The sequence below is a fragment of the Pseudophryne corroboree genome, chromosome 9 (genome assembly GCF_028390025.1).
Source record: "Pseudophryne corroboree isolate aPseCor3 chromosome 9, aPseCor3.hap2, whole genome shotgun sequence".
Taxonomy (NCBI): Eukaryota; Metazoa; Chordata; class Amphibia; order Anura; family Myobatrachidae; genus Pseudophryne; species Pseudophryne corroboree.
The window spans coordinates 158,635,996-158,657,855 of NC_086452.1; the positions used below are offsets into that span (position 1 = coordinate 158,635,996).

The 21,860-nt window shown below is 48.2% G+C and overlaps 1 protein-coding gene across 1 annotated transcript in view; it reads right to left on the reverse strand.

Moving 5' to 3' along the window:
• The window catches only part of C9H1orf146 (chromosome 9 C1orf146 homolog), a 150,460-nt gene that overhangs the window by 93,494 nt on the left and 35,106 nt on the right, over window positions 1-21,860 (reverse strand). Inside the window, exon 3 of the mRNA XM_063938750.1 lies at window positions 20,359-20,452. Within this exon, the coding sequence (XP_063794820.1) occupies window positions 20,359-20,452 (94 nt within the window). The remainder of the gene's footprint in view (window positions 1-20,358; window positions 20,453-21,860) is intronic.

The following is a 21,860-nucleotide window of genomic DNA, read 5'->3' on the forward strand; positions in this document are numbered from 1 at the left end:
AGGGGAGATTTTTTCTTTTTTCACATATTATTACGAAAATATCTTAGGAATCGTCTGACACAAGTCATACCTATCCAGTATGTGAACTGGGGGTGTGTGGGGACGGAGAATAGAAGAGAGGGGAGAGAAGAGAGAGAGAAAAGAAGAAGGGGAGAAAGAAAAAAGAGAGAGAGAGAGGGAGAAAAAAAAAAAAACCCCCCCAATGTGTTTTGAGATGTTATAAATCAAAATAAGTAAATATAAGGTGGCAATGACCAAGGGTCCTCAAATACTAATGTATTAATCTGAGATGGCGTGGGTACACAAAATCGGCCGCCACAAGTGCCGTTGTCATTAGGCGTCAGTGTATCCCAGGCGTGTATAGTAAGGGGATTTCAAGGCCCACCTTTAAATTCTAATATAACTATTTGACAGGATACTGATAACCTATAATTAAGCCCGCAAGGAGCTCACTATATCAGTGAGGTATTCAAATTACAACGATTTGAGGTTACAACCTAGACATAGTAAACAATACGGATAATAGAACAGTGTGAAGATATCCTCCTGCAATACAGAGGAAAGCAAACTATCCCACTTCAGGCACTGATTTTTGAAACAAAAACTAAAACAAAAAGATAATACTAGTGTCTCTGACAGGAATATAAAGCCCCGGGTCTACGTAGCCTGCATGTGTATCACAGAACATATAATTCAGTGAGCAGGGAGCGATTCGTTCCCGTGTGAGGTAAGGGCATGAGGTTCCCGGATCGTCCGGGCACAAGCACCGTGCTGTCAATGTTCATGCAAAAAGTCCCAGCTGAGATATTAGTCTCAGTCGCGAGGATTCACAAAGTTTAAGTGTTACCTATACCTCCCCAAGTCAGAACGAACTCACCAGGCAGGAGACGGCGTGAGCAAAGACACACGGCAGGTCATCAGATATTCCGCAAGGCGTGAGATGTAACAGTCAAGAATGAACCAGCGGGCAGGTGCAGTCTTCTTGTTAATGTGCCTTCTGTAGCCAGGAAGGCCCCGGGAGATGCTTTACCCTACCGCTGCCAACGAACCATCAGATCTTTCTCCAGTCCAAAGGATAGGTGTCCACCAACAAGGGTATCGAGGAGTGTCTAAGTTGCCTCCTTGCGAGCGGGGGTACCGAGCGAGGAGACCACGTCCAGCGGGGTTGGGTATCTGGGATGTGTCTAGAAGTCAGCCTGCGTTGCATACGTCTCTTTCCCCTATTATGCCGCGGGTTTGTTGTTTGATGCTTATAATACAATGAGCGGCGGGGGGGTGCATCCACCGTCGCCTTCCGATCCAAGGCACTCGGACCCTACTGCCAACAGCCCATGCGGAGTACAACGGCAGGGGAATTCAGCAACCTGCAATGGTGCTGCACGGCATCTGCATCAGCCTCAGGCAATCCTAGCAGGGTTCAGGGTAGTGGGGAGTTTCCAAGGGGCATCGTCCATGTTCCGCAGTCCTGTCCTCCAACGAGGAAATGTCTACAGGGTATGTATCCACACGCAGGACCCCCTCTCTGTGGATACCCAGCAAGTTTGGTGCTGGATGTCAGTGTAGATACGAGTGTGCGGGCGTATCCGCCGCCTCCGTCCGAGTCACGGCTCCGGGCCGTACCACCCAGTTCCCTGCAGCTCACAGCGGCGAGGGCCCGCTGCATCCAGCCTGCAACAGCATCTCACGGCCCCCGTCGTAGAGAGCAGGCTTCAGGTGCAGGCTTTCACAGTCTCATATATAGATGAGATTCACTCACCTCTGTTCCCACACTTGCAACTAGTGAAGTAGCGGGATCTCAGTCAGGCCGTCACCGTAAGCGGCTTCTCCCTCGCCGGTCCGAGCTCAGAACGAGGAATTGTCCAATTTTCATCTGCACGGGTGAGCATCTGCATGTGTGAGACCCATTAGACAAGGGCCCTTGCAATGTTTAGGTGCTTGAAGGTTTCCGATTATGTCAGATCAGGCGTCCCTCGCTCCACGCCAGTTTTCGCGCCAAAGCAATGGCGGTCATTCGCGCCTTTCACAAATCAGGCTAGACTCCGGTGTAAAGACGATCTCCCGGCCCGCAGGTGGTATTTTTAGGGACCACACTGTCTCAGCTCCCTTAGGCTATAAAAGTTTCTCGGGTAGAAGCGCTCTCCGAGTGTGTTAAGGAAGGGATATAGCTGCTTCTGCCGGGAGGACTGTTAAGATGCGGCCATTCTGGATGCCCCGCCCACCGGAAGTCTCCTCAGTTTATTTTTAATAGTGCTGTTCACTCTTTCCACCTTCGCGCTCGCCTGTGGACGGTATGGAGTGTGCAGCTTGCTATCAATTCCCATCAACTTACACATTCCTTGAAAGACATCACCTGTAAAATGGGTACCCCTATCACTTTCAATTATTCTAGGGATACCATATCTACATACAAATTCCTGCACAATTTTCTTAGCAGTAAACATAGCGGTATTTGTGGCCGCAGGAAATGCTTCGACCCAATTTGAGAAAACATCTATACAAACAAGTACATATTTCAAATTTCGACAAGGGGGTAATTGAATGAAGTCAATTTGTATTACCTGGAAAGGGCCGCCTGCAGGTGGGATATGAGATGGTTCTGTTGGTATTGCCTTTCCGATGTTCTTTCTCAAACAGGTAAGGCATGACATTGCTCTCTTATTTGCACAAGGTGAAAATCCTGGGGCGCACCAATATGCTCTTACCAACTTGCACATTCCCTCCTTGCCCAGATGAGTCAGCCCGTGTGCTGCCTCAGCTAAACATGGAAGATATGCTCTGGGGGCCACCGGTTTACCATGTCCATCTGTCCAGAGTCCTGAGGACTCCTGGCCATATCCCTTTGCCTTCCAGGCTGCCTTTTCCTGTGTGGAACACAAATTTTGCATTTCACACAACTTCTGTGTGTTGATGGTATTAAATACCATCAGTTGTGTGGTGTCTGTCTGTCTGGGGGTACCAGCTGCTAACTTAGCTGCTTCGTCTGCTCGGCTGTTACCAAGTGATACTGGGTCTTGGCTATATGTGTGTGCTTTACACTTGATAACAGCCACTCTGTCGGGTTCCTGTATCGCTGTTAGAAGCCTTTTGATGTGAGCTGCATGCGCTATCGGTGTACCAGCTGCCGTCATGAAATTTCTGAGGCGCCATAGGGCTCCGAAATCATGGACTACCCCGAATGCGTATCTAGAATCGGTGTAGATATTGGCTGATTTGCCCTTAGCCAATTCACATGCTCTGGTTAGGGCGACCAGTTCAGCAACCTGGGCTGAGTGAGGTGGGCCTAGCGGTTCCGCTTCTATGGTGCCTTGGTCATCTACGACTGCGTATCCAGTACACAAGTCTCCCGAGTCTGACTGTCTATGACAACTACCGTCCATGTAGAAAGTTAGATCTACATCTTCCAGTGGGTTGTCACTGATGTCAGGCCTTGCGGTAAAATTTTGGGTCAAATATTCCATACAATCATGTGTGTCTTCCTGTGTGTTAAATTCTCCTTCCCCACCACTCTCATCCTCCACCCTTTGTGCCTGTCCAGGCACACCTGGGAGATATGTTGCAGGATTTAATGCACTGCATCTCCTTATGGTGATGTTTACGGGGGCCATTAGTGCCAATTCCCATCTTGTAAACCGTGCTGATGAGACGTGCCTGGTTTGGGCAGAATTTAGCAATGCTGACACTGCATGTGGTGTATGAATTGTGAGGTTGTGACCTAGCACTACATCTTCGCTTTTCGTTACTAGCAATGCTATCGCAGCAACGCTTCGCAAGCATGTGGGGAGGGATCGCGCTACCGTGTCTAGCTGAGCGCTGTAGTATGCTACCGGCTTGCTGGCATCACCGTGCTTTTGGGTTAAGACGCCTGCCGCGCAACCAGCACTTTCTGTTCCGTACAGCTCAAAGGGTTTCCCATAGTCTGGCATACCTAATGCTGGTGCCTGCGTTAGGCACTGTTTAAGTCTCTCAAATGCCATCTCGGACTCGTCTGTATGCGAAATCCGCTCAGGTTTGTTTGAGGAGACCATCTCCTGCAAAGGTAACGCTAGAATGGAAAACCCTGGGATCCAGTTACGGCAATACCCACACATTCCTAAAAATGTTCTGATCTGTTGCTGGGTTTGTGGCAGAGTCATGTCTCTAATTGCTTGAATTCTATCAGCGGTCAGGTGTCTCAGTCCTTGTGTTAGACAGTGTCCCAAATATTTTACCTTAGTTTGGCACAATTGCAACTTGTCTTTGGAAACCTTGTGTCCTGTGTCTGAAAGATGAAACAGGAGCTGTTTCGTATCCTTCAGGGATGCTTCCAATGAATCAGAACACAGTAGTAGATCATCCACGTACTGTATTAATACTGATCCACTCTCTGGTTGGAAAGACTGTAAACAATCATGCAAAGCCTGGGAAAAGATACTTGGACTGTCTATGAAACCTTGTGGTAATCGTGTCCATGTGTATTTGACTCCTCTGTATGTGAATGCAAACAAATATTGACTGTCAGGGTGCAGAGGTACCGAAAAGAAAGCGGAGCAGAGGTCAATAACAGTGAAAAATTTCGCAGTGGGAGGGATTTGCATAAGGATGACAGCTGGATTTGGCACTACGGGGAACTGACTCTCAACTATTTTGTTAATCCCCCTTAGATCCTGCACTAGCCGTTAAACCCTCCCCCCACTCTTTTTAACAGGGAAGATGGGACTATTGGCAGTGCTGGACGTTCTTACCAGAATGCCCTGTTGTAGCAAGCGCTCTATTACGGGATACACTCCTAACTCCACCTCTGGCTTCAGAGGGTACTGTGGGATTTTTGGAGCTATCCTACCATCTTTTACTTGTACAACTACTGGAGCTACGTTTGCCATTAATCCAGTGTCCTGTCCATCTTTAGTCCAAAGTGACTCTGGTATCTGGGATGTCATTTCTTCTACTTGGGATGGAGTCCTATTTGTCATAATGGTATGTGACATTAATTTTGATGGGGAGTCTAACATGTCTTGCACTTCCTGAGCGTGATTCTCAGGTATGTCCAAGAATACACCTTCAGGAGTACAATAAATGACGCACCCCATTTTGCACAATAAGTCTCTTCCCAGGAGATTAGTCGGTGCCGATGCAGCCAGCAAAAAGGAATGCTTGGTATGTAACGGCCCTACTGTAATCTCGGCTGGTTTGCTAACAGGGTAGTGCTGGACTACTCCCGTTACCCCTATGGCTGGAATTGTCTTACCAGTGGTTCTCATGCCCACTGTCGAATTTATCACTGATTTGGCCGCCCCTGTGTCTACAAGAAAGTTTAATGATTTACCAGCTACATTGATTGCAATTTCGGGTTCACTTCCAAGATTTGCAATCAATTTTACTGGCTGCAGATTACAGGTATGGCCACACCCCTATTGGGTATGGTGACCTCCCTGAATCCCGCTGGCAGCAACTGCTTGTGAAGGGGTTAAATGGGAACTACCAGTGGCTTGCCAGTCTCTGTTCGGGGGGTATCTTTTTGTTTCCCCTGTATGTGGCTCATAACTCCGTCTCTGCGGACCTTGCTCCCAATGTCGTGTGTCGTGTCGTTGTCTAGGGGGTTGATATGAGTTTTGTGAATTTTTCACTCTACAGTCTCGTGCCATGTGTCCCTGTCTATGACAAGAAAAACAAGTTACCACATTTGACTTACCCACAGGGTTTGGTGATTTATACAAAGGCTGCCTTGTGGTCAGGGCCTGTATACTTACGGCCATTAACTTATCACCTTGGGACTCCCTGTGTCGGGTGATATTCCGGTCGTGATCAATAGCAGCCTCTCTCAAAGTAGCCACAGACAGACCTCGCCAACATGGTTGCGTGGTCTGTACTCTTGTCTTTAATGTCTCTTTTAACCCATCCATTAGTACAGATACTGCTACTTCTCGATGGTTTATGTTTGTTTTAATGTCCTCTATACCTGTGTACTTTGCCATTTCTAGTAATGCCCTGTGAAAATATTCTGCAGCAGTTTCTGACTCTTTCTGTCTAATGGAGAAAATCTTGTTCCACTTAACTACTGCTGGGAAATACTCCTTTAACTGTAAACTTATTCTTTTTACGTTATCTTTGTTGTACACATCTGTAAGAGGTACATCCTGATCTAATCCACAGTCAGCCAAAAATTGAGCTGCATCGACATTTGAGGGTAAACATGCCCTCAGCAATACCTGCCAGTCTTTGTTATTGGGCTCTAAAGTGTTCCCTAGGTCTCTGATGTATTTCTGGCTGGCAACTAAGTCTTTCCTAGGGTCAGGGAACTCAGACACTATGGTTCTTAATTCCATTCGGGAAAATGGGCTGTACATGGCAATGTTCCTAACAGGAGTGATTCCTGTTGTGTCAGTTTTCCCATTTGGCACTGCTATTACCCTAACAGGATTAAGTCTACTAACATCACTCTGTGTAGGTTCTACAGCCTGTGGTGAAATGGTTTCAGCGTAGTGTATGGTGCCGTACTTACCTGTAGATACGACCTCACCTATCCCTCCGCTAGGGGCTTTTGTTACTAATCTCGTGGGTGGAGCCGTGCCTACTGTTGTCTCTGCTATGGTGGCTGCTAGAGAGAGCGCCGATATTGTTGCCGATTCGTCCTCTTGATCACACTCCTGGGGAAAGTTCAAAACAGGGTACAACTTGCACGGGTTAATACTTGCATTGGTTAACTTATTAACATTTACACAGTTGCTAAGTGTTTGTTTGTTACACCCTAATGCGTCATTCTCCGCAACCAATTTCTCTCCTGATATGTATGGTGGCGGCGGGGCCGTCGCTATCAATTTCTTGATAGGATTAGATCCTGCCGCCAGAGCCAATCCTCTCTGTATTTCACCCTCCTGTTGCCATAACTGCAAATAATCATAATGTTGGATTCGTCTCTTTGTTGATTTAATGAGACATATCCTCCTCCTTAAATTTTGCAACACTTCTGGGCTAAAGCTACCTACTCTTGGGAATTTCTCCCCGTCATGCACTGTCATTCTCTCCCATTCATCACATAAAACCTCTGTATGTGAACCATATTTTTCACACATTACGTACCTTGCCGACCCGACTGGTCGGTTTACTGAATCAACCCGAACCGAGGTTGATCGCCCCCTTCCTGAACAATTGGCCCCCATAACTTGCAGGCGTTGCTTTCACCACCTCTGACCTTATTTCAGGGTCTTCAGCGAACCCTTACAAAAACCAAAATGTTCACGATAGGCTGACGGTGGCGGTTTACCGAGTACCCCACTCACTCGCCCACGCCGACCAATACGACCCACACACTGCCTTAGTGCTGGCGTACTCGACCCAGGGCCCCTATGAACCTCTATTTACTGGAACATGCGAGGGATATCCGCAGAACACTTACTCTTTCCAGTAACTATTGGTTGTTGGACAATTCCTGAGTGACCAGCGAATTTCCCTTCAGAAAATAAAAAATTACACAAATCACATCAGAGTGTACAAATAGTTTTACGACCGGGTTTGTACACAAATGGTACTGGTCAGATTAACTAATGTACACAATTACGTGCGGTACAATCGTTCAGCACATAAGCAACTAATCTTATGTACTGAGCGACCAGTGGAATCGAAAATTTTGGCTGCGAATTCCTTCAGCCAGAGCTTTATTGGCCTATATGGGTTTTGCACCAACCCCCTGGGTTGTGCCCTTTTCTCTTTTATGGCAGACTTCTTAGTCTGCTGTACCTGGACCTCCCGGTCTGTAGTATGACCTCCTGGTCTACTATTCTCTACTGCTCAAATTTTATGTTTAACCAGAGATGCCTCCCTAGCCACCATGCACGTCACTTACATGTATGTACCTCTGCGAGAACTCGACTTCTTGTGGTTCAACCTGTAAAATTGTATAAACTTATATATACAAAAACACTCACTCACCACACGTACACTTTTGCTTCTATTTCTATTTCTGCGCAGAAATTTTCTTTAGACCAGATGTGTTGTGAATTTGGAGAAGGATCTGTTAATCTAAATTTCGGATTTAAAATAGATTTGCGCTATTTATCGCCTGATGCGCTACTTATCGCCTGTTGCGCTATTTATCGCCTGTTGCGCTACTTAAAAATCAACACTGTCGTGTGACTTGAGTTACGTGGGCGTACCCAGATGCTCCGTTGCGTAATTTACGCTGCGTGCGTCGGCCTTTGCGTACGCGAGTCTCAGCCCTTTGTTAGAGACACGTGTACACAAAACCAATGTCCACCGTAACACAACTAACACGTTTATCAATGTAGATGATCCTCGATCGTCTACCGCGCAACACACCAATCTCTCCTTTTACCTTAGGTAGAGTTGCATGTGGGTTTTACACTTTAACTATGAAATAGCGACAAATCTCTCTTTGCACGTTTTATCAATTATAAAATGGCAAACAGGAGAGTGATATATGAAAATACACGAATGAAAAAGAAATGCAGATATGTGCGTGTGTACGCAAGACAGAAATAAACAGTTTTAAAAGACACTAGCGTGTTGTTCTTACCTCCGGTTCCGGATTCCTTCAGCACCCTTTACTAAGCGAAGCAGACGCTTATCCAAACAGCACTACGAGGAATATGACCTCCCGCCCTTTGCTGCTGGATAATGTCTGCTGAAATTACCTAGCAGAGATATGTGAAGGACAGGACGAGCCGCCAATTGATAAAGCTAAATATTTATCTTATTTAAAACCCTTTAAGAGGCCTAAGAACACTGTACGCTATTGACGTATGGAGTACCGTAAGGGTACGCACGTTGCGTAGCAATCGCTTAGCCGAGGTCGAGACGCTCAAGCGTCACGTTCGCTCACGGCCAAGAGATCACAGGCAGGCACACTATTGGCTGCCGACTAACGTAATGGTTCGCTATAGCGTGGCGGACGCTGTATCGGGAGCGGGCCGCTCGAGCGATACTAACGCTCGCGAGAATACGCTGTTGGTATCGGGCACACTATAGGTGAGCGACTACCTTAATGCTACGCTATCAGCGTAGCGGACACTCGAGACCACGAGGAGATCACGAGCGGCGCAGACGCTCACAATGTTAAACCTTTAAATCTAAACCATAAACAATGTAATATGCAGTAAAACCTTAGTGTAGAGATAGGGTGTAGATGCAACACAGTGTAACCTTATTAACTTAAAAGCTGTTTGAGCGTCACCGACGCTCTGTGAATACTTAACACTATAAGAAATACACAGATACCGTGCTTAGGGTCCAACGCCTAATATATATATTATGAATGTTATACTTGCAAAAGAATTAATACAATACAAGTCATACACTACAATATAACATAGACTACCTAACCAGATAACTACACAGGAAATACAATACAATACTATTACGTTTAGGAGAGTACGAGAGAAAGAAGAGAAGAGAGAGAGAGAGAGATATGGCCCATAACAACACGAAAGACAATATGATTGCGGAGAAAACTTACGCACAAGGGGAACGATCGCATGCGCCTCTGGACATCCAGCTCCCGATTTTCAGCAATGAGAACCGTTGAAGAGTGAGCTGGATGTGATCGGCTTGTCTATTTATGCCCCACACACACAATACAATTCAATGGTCCCTACAATCTCATTGTTCATTGGACACAGGAATTCCTCCTCACATTATAACAAAAGGTCATAGGTTGATTCATACAGGTGGGCTGTGACGATTTCCAACTGCTCAGGTGGGTGGGCAACTAGGTTTCCCGCCGCATGGATAAGTAAGTGCAAATAATAGTAAATGGACATAAACTTCTTATGTCCATAACTATTCGCACGAGCGATTAATCCGCTTCAAACCAACACCGGAATATTGCTAATTAAATACTCTTCCGATGGATACTAAACACCACTGTATTACTCCTGTCTGACCCTTCGTATCAAACAAAGGGGGATTTCTCTGTTCATGAACATTCTACATTAACCAAACTTTCAGATTCTATCAAAGGGACCATGATCTACAAAATACATTATATAGTGGAAATATGTAACGATTGAGTCGCACGCTACGAACACATGAACTCTACCGTAAATGCACATACCGCGCGCCCGCGGGTGCCCGCAACAGCGAGTATGCGCACGCACGGGAGAGCGCACGCATGCGCAGCGCAGACCTGTATGAGGTGCAAATATGGCAGTGTGCATCGTGATATTTTTCTGACTTTGACAGGGAGAAACACTTTTTTCTGTTCTGTGTCCAGAACCATCCCCAGGAACAGTAGACGTGTCGTAGGGACCAGCTGTGACTTTGGAATATTTAGAATCCAACCGTACTGTTGTAGCACCTCCCGAGATAGTGCTACCCCGACCAACAACTGCTCCCTGGACCTCGCCTTTATCAGGAGATCGTCCAAGTATGGGATAATTAAAACTCCCTTTTTTCGAAGGAGTATCATCATTTCGGCCATTACCTTGGTAAATACCCTCGGTGCCGTGGACAGACCAAACAGCAACGTCTGGAATTGGTAATGACAATCCTGTACCACAAATCTGAGGTACTCCTGGTGAGGATGGTAAATGGGGACATGCAGGTAAGCATCCTTGATGTCCAGTGATACCATGTAATCCCCCTCGTCCAGGCTTGAAATAACCGCCCTGAGCGATTCCATCTTGAACTTGAATTTTTTTATATAAGTGTTCAAGGATTTCAAATTTAAAATGGGTCTCACCGAACCGTCCGGTTTCGGTACCACAAACATTGTGGAATAGTAACCCCGTCCTTGTTGAAGGAGGGGCACCTTGACTATCACCTGCTGGGAATACAGCTTGTGAATTGCCTCTAGCACTGCCTCCCCGCCTGAGGGAGTTGTTGGCAAGGCAGATTTGAGGAAACGGCGGGGGGGAGACGTCTCGAATTCCAGCTTGTACCCCTGAGATACCACTTGAAGGATCCAGGGATCCACCCGTGAGCAAGCCCACTAATTGCTGAAGTTTTTGAGACGGGCCCCCACCGTACCTGGCTCCGCCTGTGGAGCCCCAGCGTCATGCGGTGGACTTGGAGGAAGCGGGGGAGGACTTTTGCTCCTGGGAACTGGCTGTATGCTGCAGCTTTTTCCCTCTACCTCTACCTCTGGGCAGAAAGGACGCGCCTTTAACCCGCTTGCCTTTCTGGGGCCGAAAGGACTGTACCTGATAATACGGTGCTTTCTTTGGCTGTGAGGGAACATGGGGTAAAAATGCTGACTTCCCAGCTGTCGCTGTGGAAACGAGGTCCGAGAGACCATCCCCAAACAACTCCTCACCCTTGTAAGGCAAAACTTCCATGTGCCTTTTAGAATCTGCATCACCTGTCCACTGCCGAGTCCATAATCCTCTCCTGGCAGAAATGGACATTGCACTTATTTTAGATGCCAGCCGGCAAATATCCCTCTGTGCATCTCTCATGTATAAGACTGCGTCTTTTATATGCTCTACGGTTAGCAATATAGTGTCCCTGTCTAGGGTATCAATATTTTCTGACAGGGAATCTGACCACGCAGCTGCAGCACTGCACATCCATGCTGAAGCAATAGCCGGTCTCAATATAATACCTGAGTGTGTATACACAGACTTCAGGATAGCCTCCTGCTTCCTATCAGCAGGCTCCTTTAGGGCGGCCGTATCCGGAGACGGTAGTGCCACCTTCTTTGACAGGCGTGTGAGCGCTTTATCCACCCTAGGGGATGTTTCCCAACGTGACCTATCCTCTGGCGGGAAAGGGTACGCCATTAGCAACCTTTTAGAAATTACCAGTTTCTTATCGGGGGAAGCCCACGCTTCTTCACACACTTCATTTAATTCCTCAGATGGGGGAAAAACTACTGGTAGTTTTTTCTCCCCAAACATAATACCCTTTTTTGTGGTATCTGGGGTAACATCAGAAATGTGCAACACATTTTTCATTGCCTCAATCATGTAACGTGTGGCCCTATTGGAAGTTACATTAGTCTCATCGTCGTCGACACTGGATTCAGTATCCGTGTCGACATCTGTGTCTGCCATCTGAGGTAGCGGGCGTTTTAGAGCCCCTGATGGCTTTTGAGACAGTTGGGCAGGCACGAGCTGAGAAGCCGGCTGTCCCACATCTGCTATGTCGTCAAACCTTTTATGTAAGGAGTTGACACTTTCACGTAAGTCCTTCCACAAGTCCATCCACTCAGGTGTCGGCCCCGCAGGGGGTGACATCACATTTATCGGCAACTGCTCCGCCTCCACATAAGCCTCCTCATCAAACATGTCGACACAGCCGTACTGACACACCGCACACACACAGGGAATGCTCTGACTGAGGACAGGACCCCACAAAGCCCTTTGGGGAGACAGAGAGAGAGTATGCCAGCACACACCAGAGCGCTATATAACACAGGGATTAACACTGTAACTGAGTGATTTTCCCAATAGCTGCTTGTATACACAATATTGCGCCTAAATTTAGTGCCCCCCCTCTCTTTTTTTACCCTATGTAGTCTGGAAACTGCAGGGGAGAGCCTGGGAGCGATCCTTCCAGCGGAGTTGTGAGGGAAAATGGCGCCAGTGTGCTGAGGGAGATAGCCCCGCCCCTTTTCCGGCGGACTTCTCCCGCTTTTTTGTAGGTATATCTGGCAGGGGATTTTACACATATATAGTCTCTATGACTATATTATGTGTAGTTTTGCCAGCCAAGGTACTTAATATTGCAGCCCAGGGCGCCCCCCCCCAGCGCCCTGCACCCATCAGTGACCGGAGTGTGAGGTGTGCATGGGAAGCAATGGCGCACAGCTGCAGTGCTGTGCGCTACCTTGATGAAGACCGAAGTCTTCTGCCGCCGATTTCCAGGACTGTCTTCTTGCTTCTGGCTCTGTAAGGGGGACGGCGGCGCGGCTCCGGGACCGGACGATCGAGGTCGGGCCCTGTGTTCGATCCCTCTGGAGCTAATGGTGTCCAGTAGCCTAGAAGCCCAAGCTAGCTGCAAGCAGGTAGGTTCGCTTCTCTCCCCTTAGTCCCTCGTAGCAGTGAGTCTTTTGCCAGCAGATCTCACTGAAAATAAAAAACCTAAAATAAACTTTCTTTTTCTAGGAGCTCAGGAGAGCCCCTAGTGTGCATCCAGCTCAGCCGGGCACAAGATTCTAACTGAGGTCTGGGGGAGGGTCATAGGGGGAGGAGCCAGTGCACACCAGGTAGTCCTAAAGCTTTCTTTAGTTGTGCCCAGTCTCCTGCGGAGCCGCTATTCCCCATGGTCCTTACGGAGTCCCAGCATCCACTTAGGACGTCAGAGAAATCAGCATTGCAATTGAGCAGATCTATATAGTGTGCAGCCACACATCCAATCTCTTCCAGCCACACACTGCATAGATCTGCTCAGCCACAATGCTGATCATTTTTTCACAAAGTACAAGGTAAGCTTCAAATAGTTAGAATTCTCTAGCTTAGAAATCTCTAGCTTTCTATGCGAGGGCAGATAGCGCAATGAATAAATTGTCTGACTGCAATGCCACAGGCAATGGGTTTGAATCTTGGTTATGTCAGCATTTTGAAATGTAATAAAAGGACATTGTGACTGAATAACAAAGAAACTTCAAGTTGAGTTCATGAATGTTATAATAAGAATTTACTTACCGATAATTCTATTTCTCGTAGTCCGTAGTGGATGTTGGGGACTCCGTCAGGACCATGGGGAATAGCGGCTCCGCAGGAGACAGGGCACAAAAATAAAGCTTTAGGATCAGGTGGTGTGTACTGGCTCCTCCCCCTATGACCCTCCTCCAAGCCTCAGTTAGGATACTGTGCCCGGACGAGCGTACACAATAAGGAAGGATATTGAACCCCGGGTAAGACTCATACCAGCCACACCAATCACACCGTATAACTTGTGATCTGAACCCAGTTAACAGTATGACAAACGTAGGAGCCTCTGAACAGACGGCTCACAACAAATAACAACCCGATTTTTTTGTAACAATAACTATGTACAAGTATTGCAGACAATCTGCACTTGGGATGGGCGCCCAGCATCCACTACGGACTACGAGAAATAGAATTATCGGTAAGTAAATTCTTATTTTCTCTAACGTCCTAAGTGGATGCTGGGGACTCCGTCAGGACCATGGGGATTATACCAAAGCTCCCAAACGGGCGGGAGAGTGCGGATGACTCTGCAGCACCGAATGAGAGAACTCAAGGTCCTCCTCAGCCAGGGTATCAAATTTGTAGAATTTTGCAAACGTATTTGCCCCTGACCAAGTAGCAGCTCGGCAGAGTTGTAATGCCGAGACTCCCCGGGCAGCCGCCCAGGATGAGCCCACTTTCCTTGTGGAATGGGCCTTGACAGATTTAGGTTGTGGCAAGCCTGCCACAGAATGTGCAAGTTGAATTGTGCTACAAATCCAACGAGCAATCGTCTGCTTAGAAGCAAGAGCACCCATCTTGTTGGGTGCATACAATATAAGCAGTGAGTCAGACTTTCTGACTCCCTCCGTTCTTGAAATATATATTTTCAATGCCCGGACCACGTCCAACAACTTGGAATCCTCCAACTCGTTAGTAGCCGCAGGCACCACAATAGGCTGGTTCAGGTGAAACGCTGACACCACCTTAGGCAGAAAATGAGGACGCGTCCGCAGTTCTGCCCTGTCCGTATGGAAAATCAGATATGGGCTCTTATATGATAAAGCCGCCAATTCTGATACTCTCCTGGCTGAAGCCAGGGCCAGTAGCATGGTTACTTTCCATGTGAGATACTTCAGCTCCACCGATTTGAGCGGCTCAAACCAATGGGATTTGAGAAAATCCAAGACTACATTAAGATCCCACGGTGACACTGGGGGCACAACCGGGGGCTGTATATGTAGTACTCCTTTTACAAAAGTCTGGACTTCAGGAACTGAAGCCAATTCTTTCTGGAAGAAAATCGACAGGGCCGAAATTTGAACCTTAATGGACCCCAATTTGAGGCCCATAGACAATCCTGTTTGCAGGAAATGTAGGAATCGACCCAGTTGAAATTCCTCCGTGGGGGCCTTCCTGGCCTCACACCACGCAACATATTTTCTCCAAATGCGGTGATAATGTTGTGCAGTCACCTCCTTCCTGGCTTTTACCAGTGTAGGAATGACCTCTTCCGGAATGCCTTTTTCCTTTAGAATTCGGCGTTCAACCGCCATGCCGTCAAACGCAGCCGCGGTAAGTCTTGGAATAGACACGGTCCCTGCTGAAGCAGGTCCCGTCTTAGAGGTAGAGGCCACGGATCCTCCGTGAGCATCTCTTGAAGTTCCGGGTACCAAGTTCTTCTTGGCCAATCCGGAGCCACTAGTATCGTTCTTACTCCCTTCTGCCGTATAATTCTCAGTACTTTTGGTATGAGAGGCAGAGGAGGGAAACACATACACTGACTGGAACACCCACGGTGTTACCAGAGCGTCCACAGCTATTGCCTGAGGATCTCTTGACCTGGCGCAATACCTGTCCAGTTTTTTGTTGAGGCGGGACGCCATCATATCCACCATTGGTTTTTCCCAACGGTTCACAATCATGTGGAAGACTTCTGGATGAAGTCCCCACTCTCCCGGGTGTAGATCGTGTCTGCTGAGGAAGTCTGCTTCCCAGTTGTCCACTCCCGGAATGAATACTGCTGACAGTGCTATCACATGATCTTCCGCCCAGCGAAGAATCCTTGCAGCTTCTGCCATTGCTGTCCTGCTTCTTGTGCCGCCCTGTCTGTTTACGTGGGCGACTGCCGTGATGTTGTCCGACTGGATCAACACCGGCTGACCCTGAAGCAGGGGTTTTGCCAGACTTAGAGCATTGTAAATCGCTCTTAGCTCCAGTATATTTATGTGAAGAGACATCTCCAGGCTTGACCATACTCCCTGGAAATTTCTTCCTTGTGTGACCGCTCCCCAGCCTCTCAGACTGGCATCCGTGGTCACCAGGACCCAGTCCTGTATGCCGAATCTGCGGCCCTCTAACAGATGAGCACTCTGCAACCACCACAGAAGAGACACCCTTGTCCGTGGCGATAAGGTTATCCGCTGATGCATCTGCAGATGCGATCCGGACCATTTGTCCAGCAGATCCCACTGAAAAGTTCGTGCGTGGAATCTGCCGAATGGAATCGCTTCGTAAGAAGCCACCATCTTTCCCAGGACTCTTGTGCATTGATGTACAGACACTGTCCCTGGTTTTAGGAGGTTCCTGACAAGTTCGGATAACTCCCTGGCTTTCTCCTCCGGAAGAAACACCTTTTTCTGAACCGTGTCCAGAATCATTCCCAGGAACAGCAGACGTGTTGTCGGGGTCAACTGAGATTTTGGAAAATTCAGAATCCACCCGTGTTGTTGCAGCACTACTTGGGTTAGTGCTACTCCGTCCTCCAGCTGTTCTCTGGACCTTGCCCTTATCAGGAGATCGTCCAAGTAAGGGATAATTAATACGCCTCTTCTTCGCAGAAGAATCATCATTTCGGCCATTACCTTGGTAAAGACCCGAGGTGCCGTGGACAATCCAAACGGCAGCGTCTGAAACTGATAATGACAGTTTTGCACCACGAACCTGAGGTACCCTTGATGTGAAGGGCAAATTGGGACATGCAGGTAAGCATCCTTTATGTCCAGGGACACCATAAAGTCCCCTTCTTCCAGATTCGCTATCACTGCTCTGAGTGACTCCATCTTGAACTTGAATTTTTGTATGTACAGGTTCAAAGATTTCAGATTTAGAATAGGTCTTACCGAGCCGTCCGGCTTCGGTACCACAAATAGCGTGGAGTAATACCCCTTTCCCTGTTGTAGGAGGGGTACCTTGACTATCACCTGCTGAGCAAACAGCTTGTGAATGGCTTCCAATACCGTCTCCCTGTCTGAGGGAGACGTTGGCAAAGCAGACTTTAGGAACCGGCGAGGGGGAGACTTCTCGAATTCCAACCTGTAACCCTGAGATACTACCTGCAGAATCCAGGGGTCCACCTGTGAGCAAGCCCACTGTGCGCTGAAATTCTTGAGTCGACCCCCCACCGTTCCTGAGTCCGCTTGTAAGGCCCCAGCGTCATGCTGAGGGCTTTGCAGAACCCTGGGAGGGCTTCTGTTCCTGGGCAGGGGCTGCTTGCTGCCCTCTCTTACCCCTTCCTCTGCCCCTAGGCAGATATGACTGTCCTTTTGTCCGCTTGTTCTTATAGGACCGAAAGGACTGCGGCTGAAAAGACGGTGTCTTTTTCTGTTGGGAGGGGGTCTGAGGTAAAAAGGTGGATTTTCCGGCAGTTGCCGTGGCCACCAGATCCGATAGACCGACGCCAAATAATTCCTCCCCTTTATACGGCAATACTTCCATATGTCGTTTGGAATCCGCATCACCTGACCACTGTCGCGTCCATAAACTCCTTCTGGCAGATATGGACATCGCATTTACTCTCGATGCCAGAGTGCAAATATCTCTCTGCGCATCTCGCATATAAAGGAAAGCATCCTTTAATTGCTCTATAGTCAATAAAATACTGTCCCTATCCAGGGTATCAATATTTTCAGTCAGGGAATCCAACCAGACGACCCCAGCACTGCACATCCAGGCTGAGGCGATGGCCGGTCGCAGTATAACACCAGTATGTGTGTATATACTTTTTAGGGTAGTTTCCAGTCTCCTATCTGCTGGATCCTTGAGGGCGGCCGTATCCGGAGACGGTAACGCCACTTGTTTTGATAAGCGTGTGAGCGCCTTATCCACCCTAGGGGGTGTTTCCCAGCGCGCCCTAACCTCTGGCGGGAAAGGGTATAATGCTAATAGCTTTTTTGAAATTAGCATTTTTCTATCTGGGTTAAACCACGCTTCATCACATACATCATTTAATTCCTCTGATTCAGGAAAAACTACAGGTAGTTTTTTCACCCCCCACATAATACCCCTTTTTGTGGTACTTGCAGCATCAGAGATATGCAAAGCCTCCTTCATTGCCGTGATCATATAACGTGTGGCCCTACTTGAAAATACGTTTGTTTCATCACCGTCGACACTAGATTCAGTGTCTGTGTCTGGGTCTGTGTCGACCGACTGAGGTAAAGGGCGCTTTACAGCCCCTGACGGTGTCTGAGACGCCTGGGCAGGTACTAACTGGTTTGCCGGCCGTCTCATGTCGTCAACTGATTTTTGTAATGTGCTGACATTATCACGTAATTCCATAAACAAAGCCATCCATTCCGGTGTCGACTCCCTGGGGGGTGACATCACCATTATCGGCAATTGCTCTGCCTCCACGCCAACATCGTCCTCATACATGTCGACACACACGTACCGACACACAGCAGACACACAGGGAATGCTCTTATCGAAGACAGGACCCCACTAGCCCTTTGGGGAGACAGAGGGAGAGTTTGCCAGCACACACCCAAGCGCTATAATATATATGGGAACAACCTTATATAAGTGTTGTTCCTTATAGCAGCTTAAATATATCCAGTATATCGCCAAAAAATGCCCCCCCTCTCTGTTTTACCCTGTTTCTGTAGTGCAGTGCAGGGGAGAGTCCTGGGAGCCTTCCTCACAGCGGAGCTGAGCAGGAAAATGGCGCTGTGTGCTGAGGAGAATAAGCCCCGCCCCCTATTTCGGCGGGCTTTCCTCCCGTGGATTTAGATAAGTGGCATGGGTTAAATACATACATATAGCCTTAATGGCTATATGTGATGTATTCTTTTGCCTTAAGGTAATAAAATATTGCTGCCCAGGGCGCCCCCAGCAGCGCCCTGCACCCTCCGTGACCGCTTGGTGTGAAGTGTGTGACAACAATGGCGCACAGCTGCAGTGCTGTGCGCTACCTTCATGAAGACTGAAAAGCCTTCTGCCGCCTGTTTCCGGACCTTCAATCTTCAGCATCTGTAAGGGGGGTCGGCGGCGCGGCTCCGGGACGAACCCCAGGGCGAGACCTGTGTTCCGACTCCCTCTGGAGCTAATGGTGTCCAGTAGCCTAAGAATCCAATCCATCCTGCACGCAGGTGAGTTGAAATTCTCTCCTCTAAGTCCCTCGATGCAGTGAGCCTGTTGCCAGCAGGACTCACTGAAAATAAAAAACCTAAAAAACTTTTTCTAAGCAGCTCTTTAAGAGAGCCACCTAGATTGCACCCTGCTCGGACGGGCACAAAAACCTAACTGAGGCTTGGAGGAGGGTCATAGGGGGAGGAGCCAGTACACACCACCTGATCCTAAAGCTTTATTTTTGTGCCCTGTCTCCTGCGGAGCCGCTATTCCCCATGGTCCTGACGGAGTCCCCAGCATCCACTTAGGACGTTAGAGAAATAGGTATTAGCGACAGAAGGGGTCAGGGTAGGAGACATTGGCAGTCAGGAAATGCTGGGCTTCAAAAAGGGGGGGATGCTGCAAGTGAAAGTAATTAAAACAGATGATTGACAAGTGCCGCCTACAGCGCCCCCTATCCTGCAGTGCTATGTGAGGTGCTACCACTCTCTCCCTGTCATCACTCTCCCTGTCGCTCATTGTTGTCACTCTCTCCATGTCGCTCACTGCTGTCACTCTCTCCATGTCGCTCACTGCTGTCACTCTCTCCATGTCGCTCACTGCTGTCACCTTCTCCCTGGTGTCACCCTCTGCTGTCACTCCCTGGCGTCACTGCGGTCACCGTTTCCCTGACATCACCCTCTCCCCCACTGCTTTTACCTTCTCTCTGGCATCACCCTCTCATGCACTGCGGTCAGCCTCGCCCTGTCACTCACTGCTGTCACTGCCTCCTTGGAATCACTCTCTCCCTAGTATTACCCTCTCCCTGTCGCCCACTGCTATCATTCTCTCCCTGGCGTCACCCTCTCCATGTTGCCCACTGCTGTCACTCTCTCCCTAGCATCACACTCTCCCTGGTGTCATATTCTACCTGGTGTCACATATTCCCTTTGCCCATTATTGTCACCCACTGCTGTCACCATCTCCCTGACGTCACCCTCTCCCTGTTGCCCACTGTTGTCACTGTCTCCTTGGAGTCACTCTCCCTAGTATTACCCTCTCCCTGTCGTCCACTGCTGTCACTCTCTCCCTGTCACCTACTGTTGTCACCCTCTCCCTGTCACTGACTGCTGTCACTCTCTCCCTGGTATCACCCTCTCCCTGTCACTCACTGCTGTCACCCTCTCCCTGTCACCCAATGCCTCTTCCCTGTGTCACTATCTCCCCATCACCCTCCCTCTCCTGTCATCCTCTGCCTTTTGCAAGGTGTCACCCTCTCCCCGTCATACGCATACGGCATTCCCTTTATGGGTACTTCTCTTGTGAGGTCACACCCTCGTTGCAAGACAATGCCCCTTTTCTGGGAGCGGTGTGCCTGGTGCCCCCCCCCCCCCCTGTAATTTTGTCCTAGGTGCACACCTGCGTGTATACATTATACTATAACATACATCATTAATTAACGTACCAGATAGAGGAAAAATAACACATCCACTTTGCACAGACTCTGAAAAACGAACTTTATGCTGTTGGTTCAACAATGAGGCTGTCACTTCATGATCCTGTGGATGGAACATCATGGTATGCAACATAAAAACCAAATTGTGTTAGCAGTGCTGAGCAGTTATGGCATCTCTATATGTCAGGCTGTCATTTGGAGCCCACTCATCATAACCCCCATGATTCTCAGCACTGGGCCTTGCCAAGTATAGGATCTCTGTATCTCCTTATTTTTCATGCATTTTTATTCCCAGCTTAGAACCTCCATGGACAAATATATACAAATGTCTTTAACCACTTGCATGGCATGGTTGCACCAGATGTGACCATGCCTGCAAGTGCTCTATCTGACCTGGTCGCACAGTATACAACCAGTCAGATAGAGAGTGTTAGCAGCGGCAGGGAAGAGAAACTTCCCTCCACCGCTGCTGTCAGAGGGAACGGAAGGTCCCTCTGCCTCCCTGCACTCTCCTCCACTAATTGCCGTGCTGATGATCACTGCTGATCGGTCAGCACGGCAGGACCCCCCCTCCAGTGGCTGCAGACAATGGCAGCTGTTGGGGAGTGTAAATGAACCCTCCCAAGTCACCCCCAGACCCCCCCCCCCCCCTGTATACCTGATGGCTGTATAATATATATATATATATATATATATATATATATATTTTAACTAAAATCATTTGGGATTCATGTTATTCATCTAATTCACTCATAAAAAAAACCGACAATTTCGTAGCGGTTTTTGGCAAAATAAATCGTGAGTTAAGTGGTTAAGGACCACTGCAACTACAAGAGATGACCTCATAGGTGAATTTATTTGGTAACACTTAAGTTTGTATAAGATTCCATACTATATAGGTTTATTATTAGACAATTATGTGTCTTTTTTTCACCTATTCCAAAAATGAGATTTATGGTAAGAACTTACCGTTGTTAAACCTCTTTCTGCGAGGTACACTGGGCTCCACAAGGATTCACATCAGGGGGTGTAGAGTAGGATCCTGATCCGAGGCACCAACAGGCTCAAAGCTTTGACCTTCTTCCCAAGATGCACAGCGCCGCCTCCTATATCACCCCGCCTCCCTGCACAGGAGCTCAGTTTCTCTAACCAGCCCAATGCAGTAGCAGGTACCAGAGATGACAATCGCTCGTAGTCAATTACACCACACACCGCAGGAGAGGGTGTCAGCGACTATGCCAATACCAACCCAAAGAAGCTAAGTGCGTCAGGGTGGGCGCCTTGTGGAGCCCAGTGTACCTCGCAGAAAGAGATTTAACAAAGGTAAGTTCTTACCATAAATCTCGTTTTCTGTTGCGGGGTACACTGGTCTCCACAAGGATTAACATCAGGGATGTCCCAAAGCAGTTCCTTACGGGAGGGGACGCACTGTAGCGGGCACAAGAACCCGGCGTCCAAAGGAAGCATCCTGGGAAGCGGCGGTATCGAAGGCATAGAACCTTATAAACGTG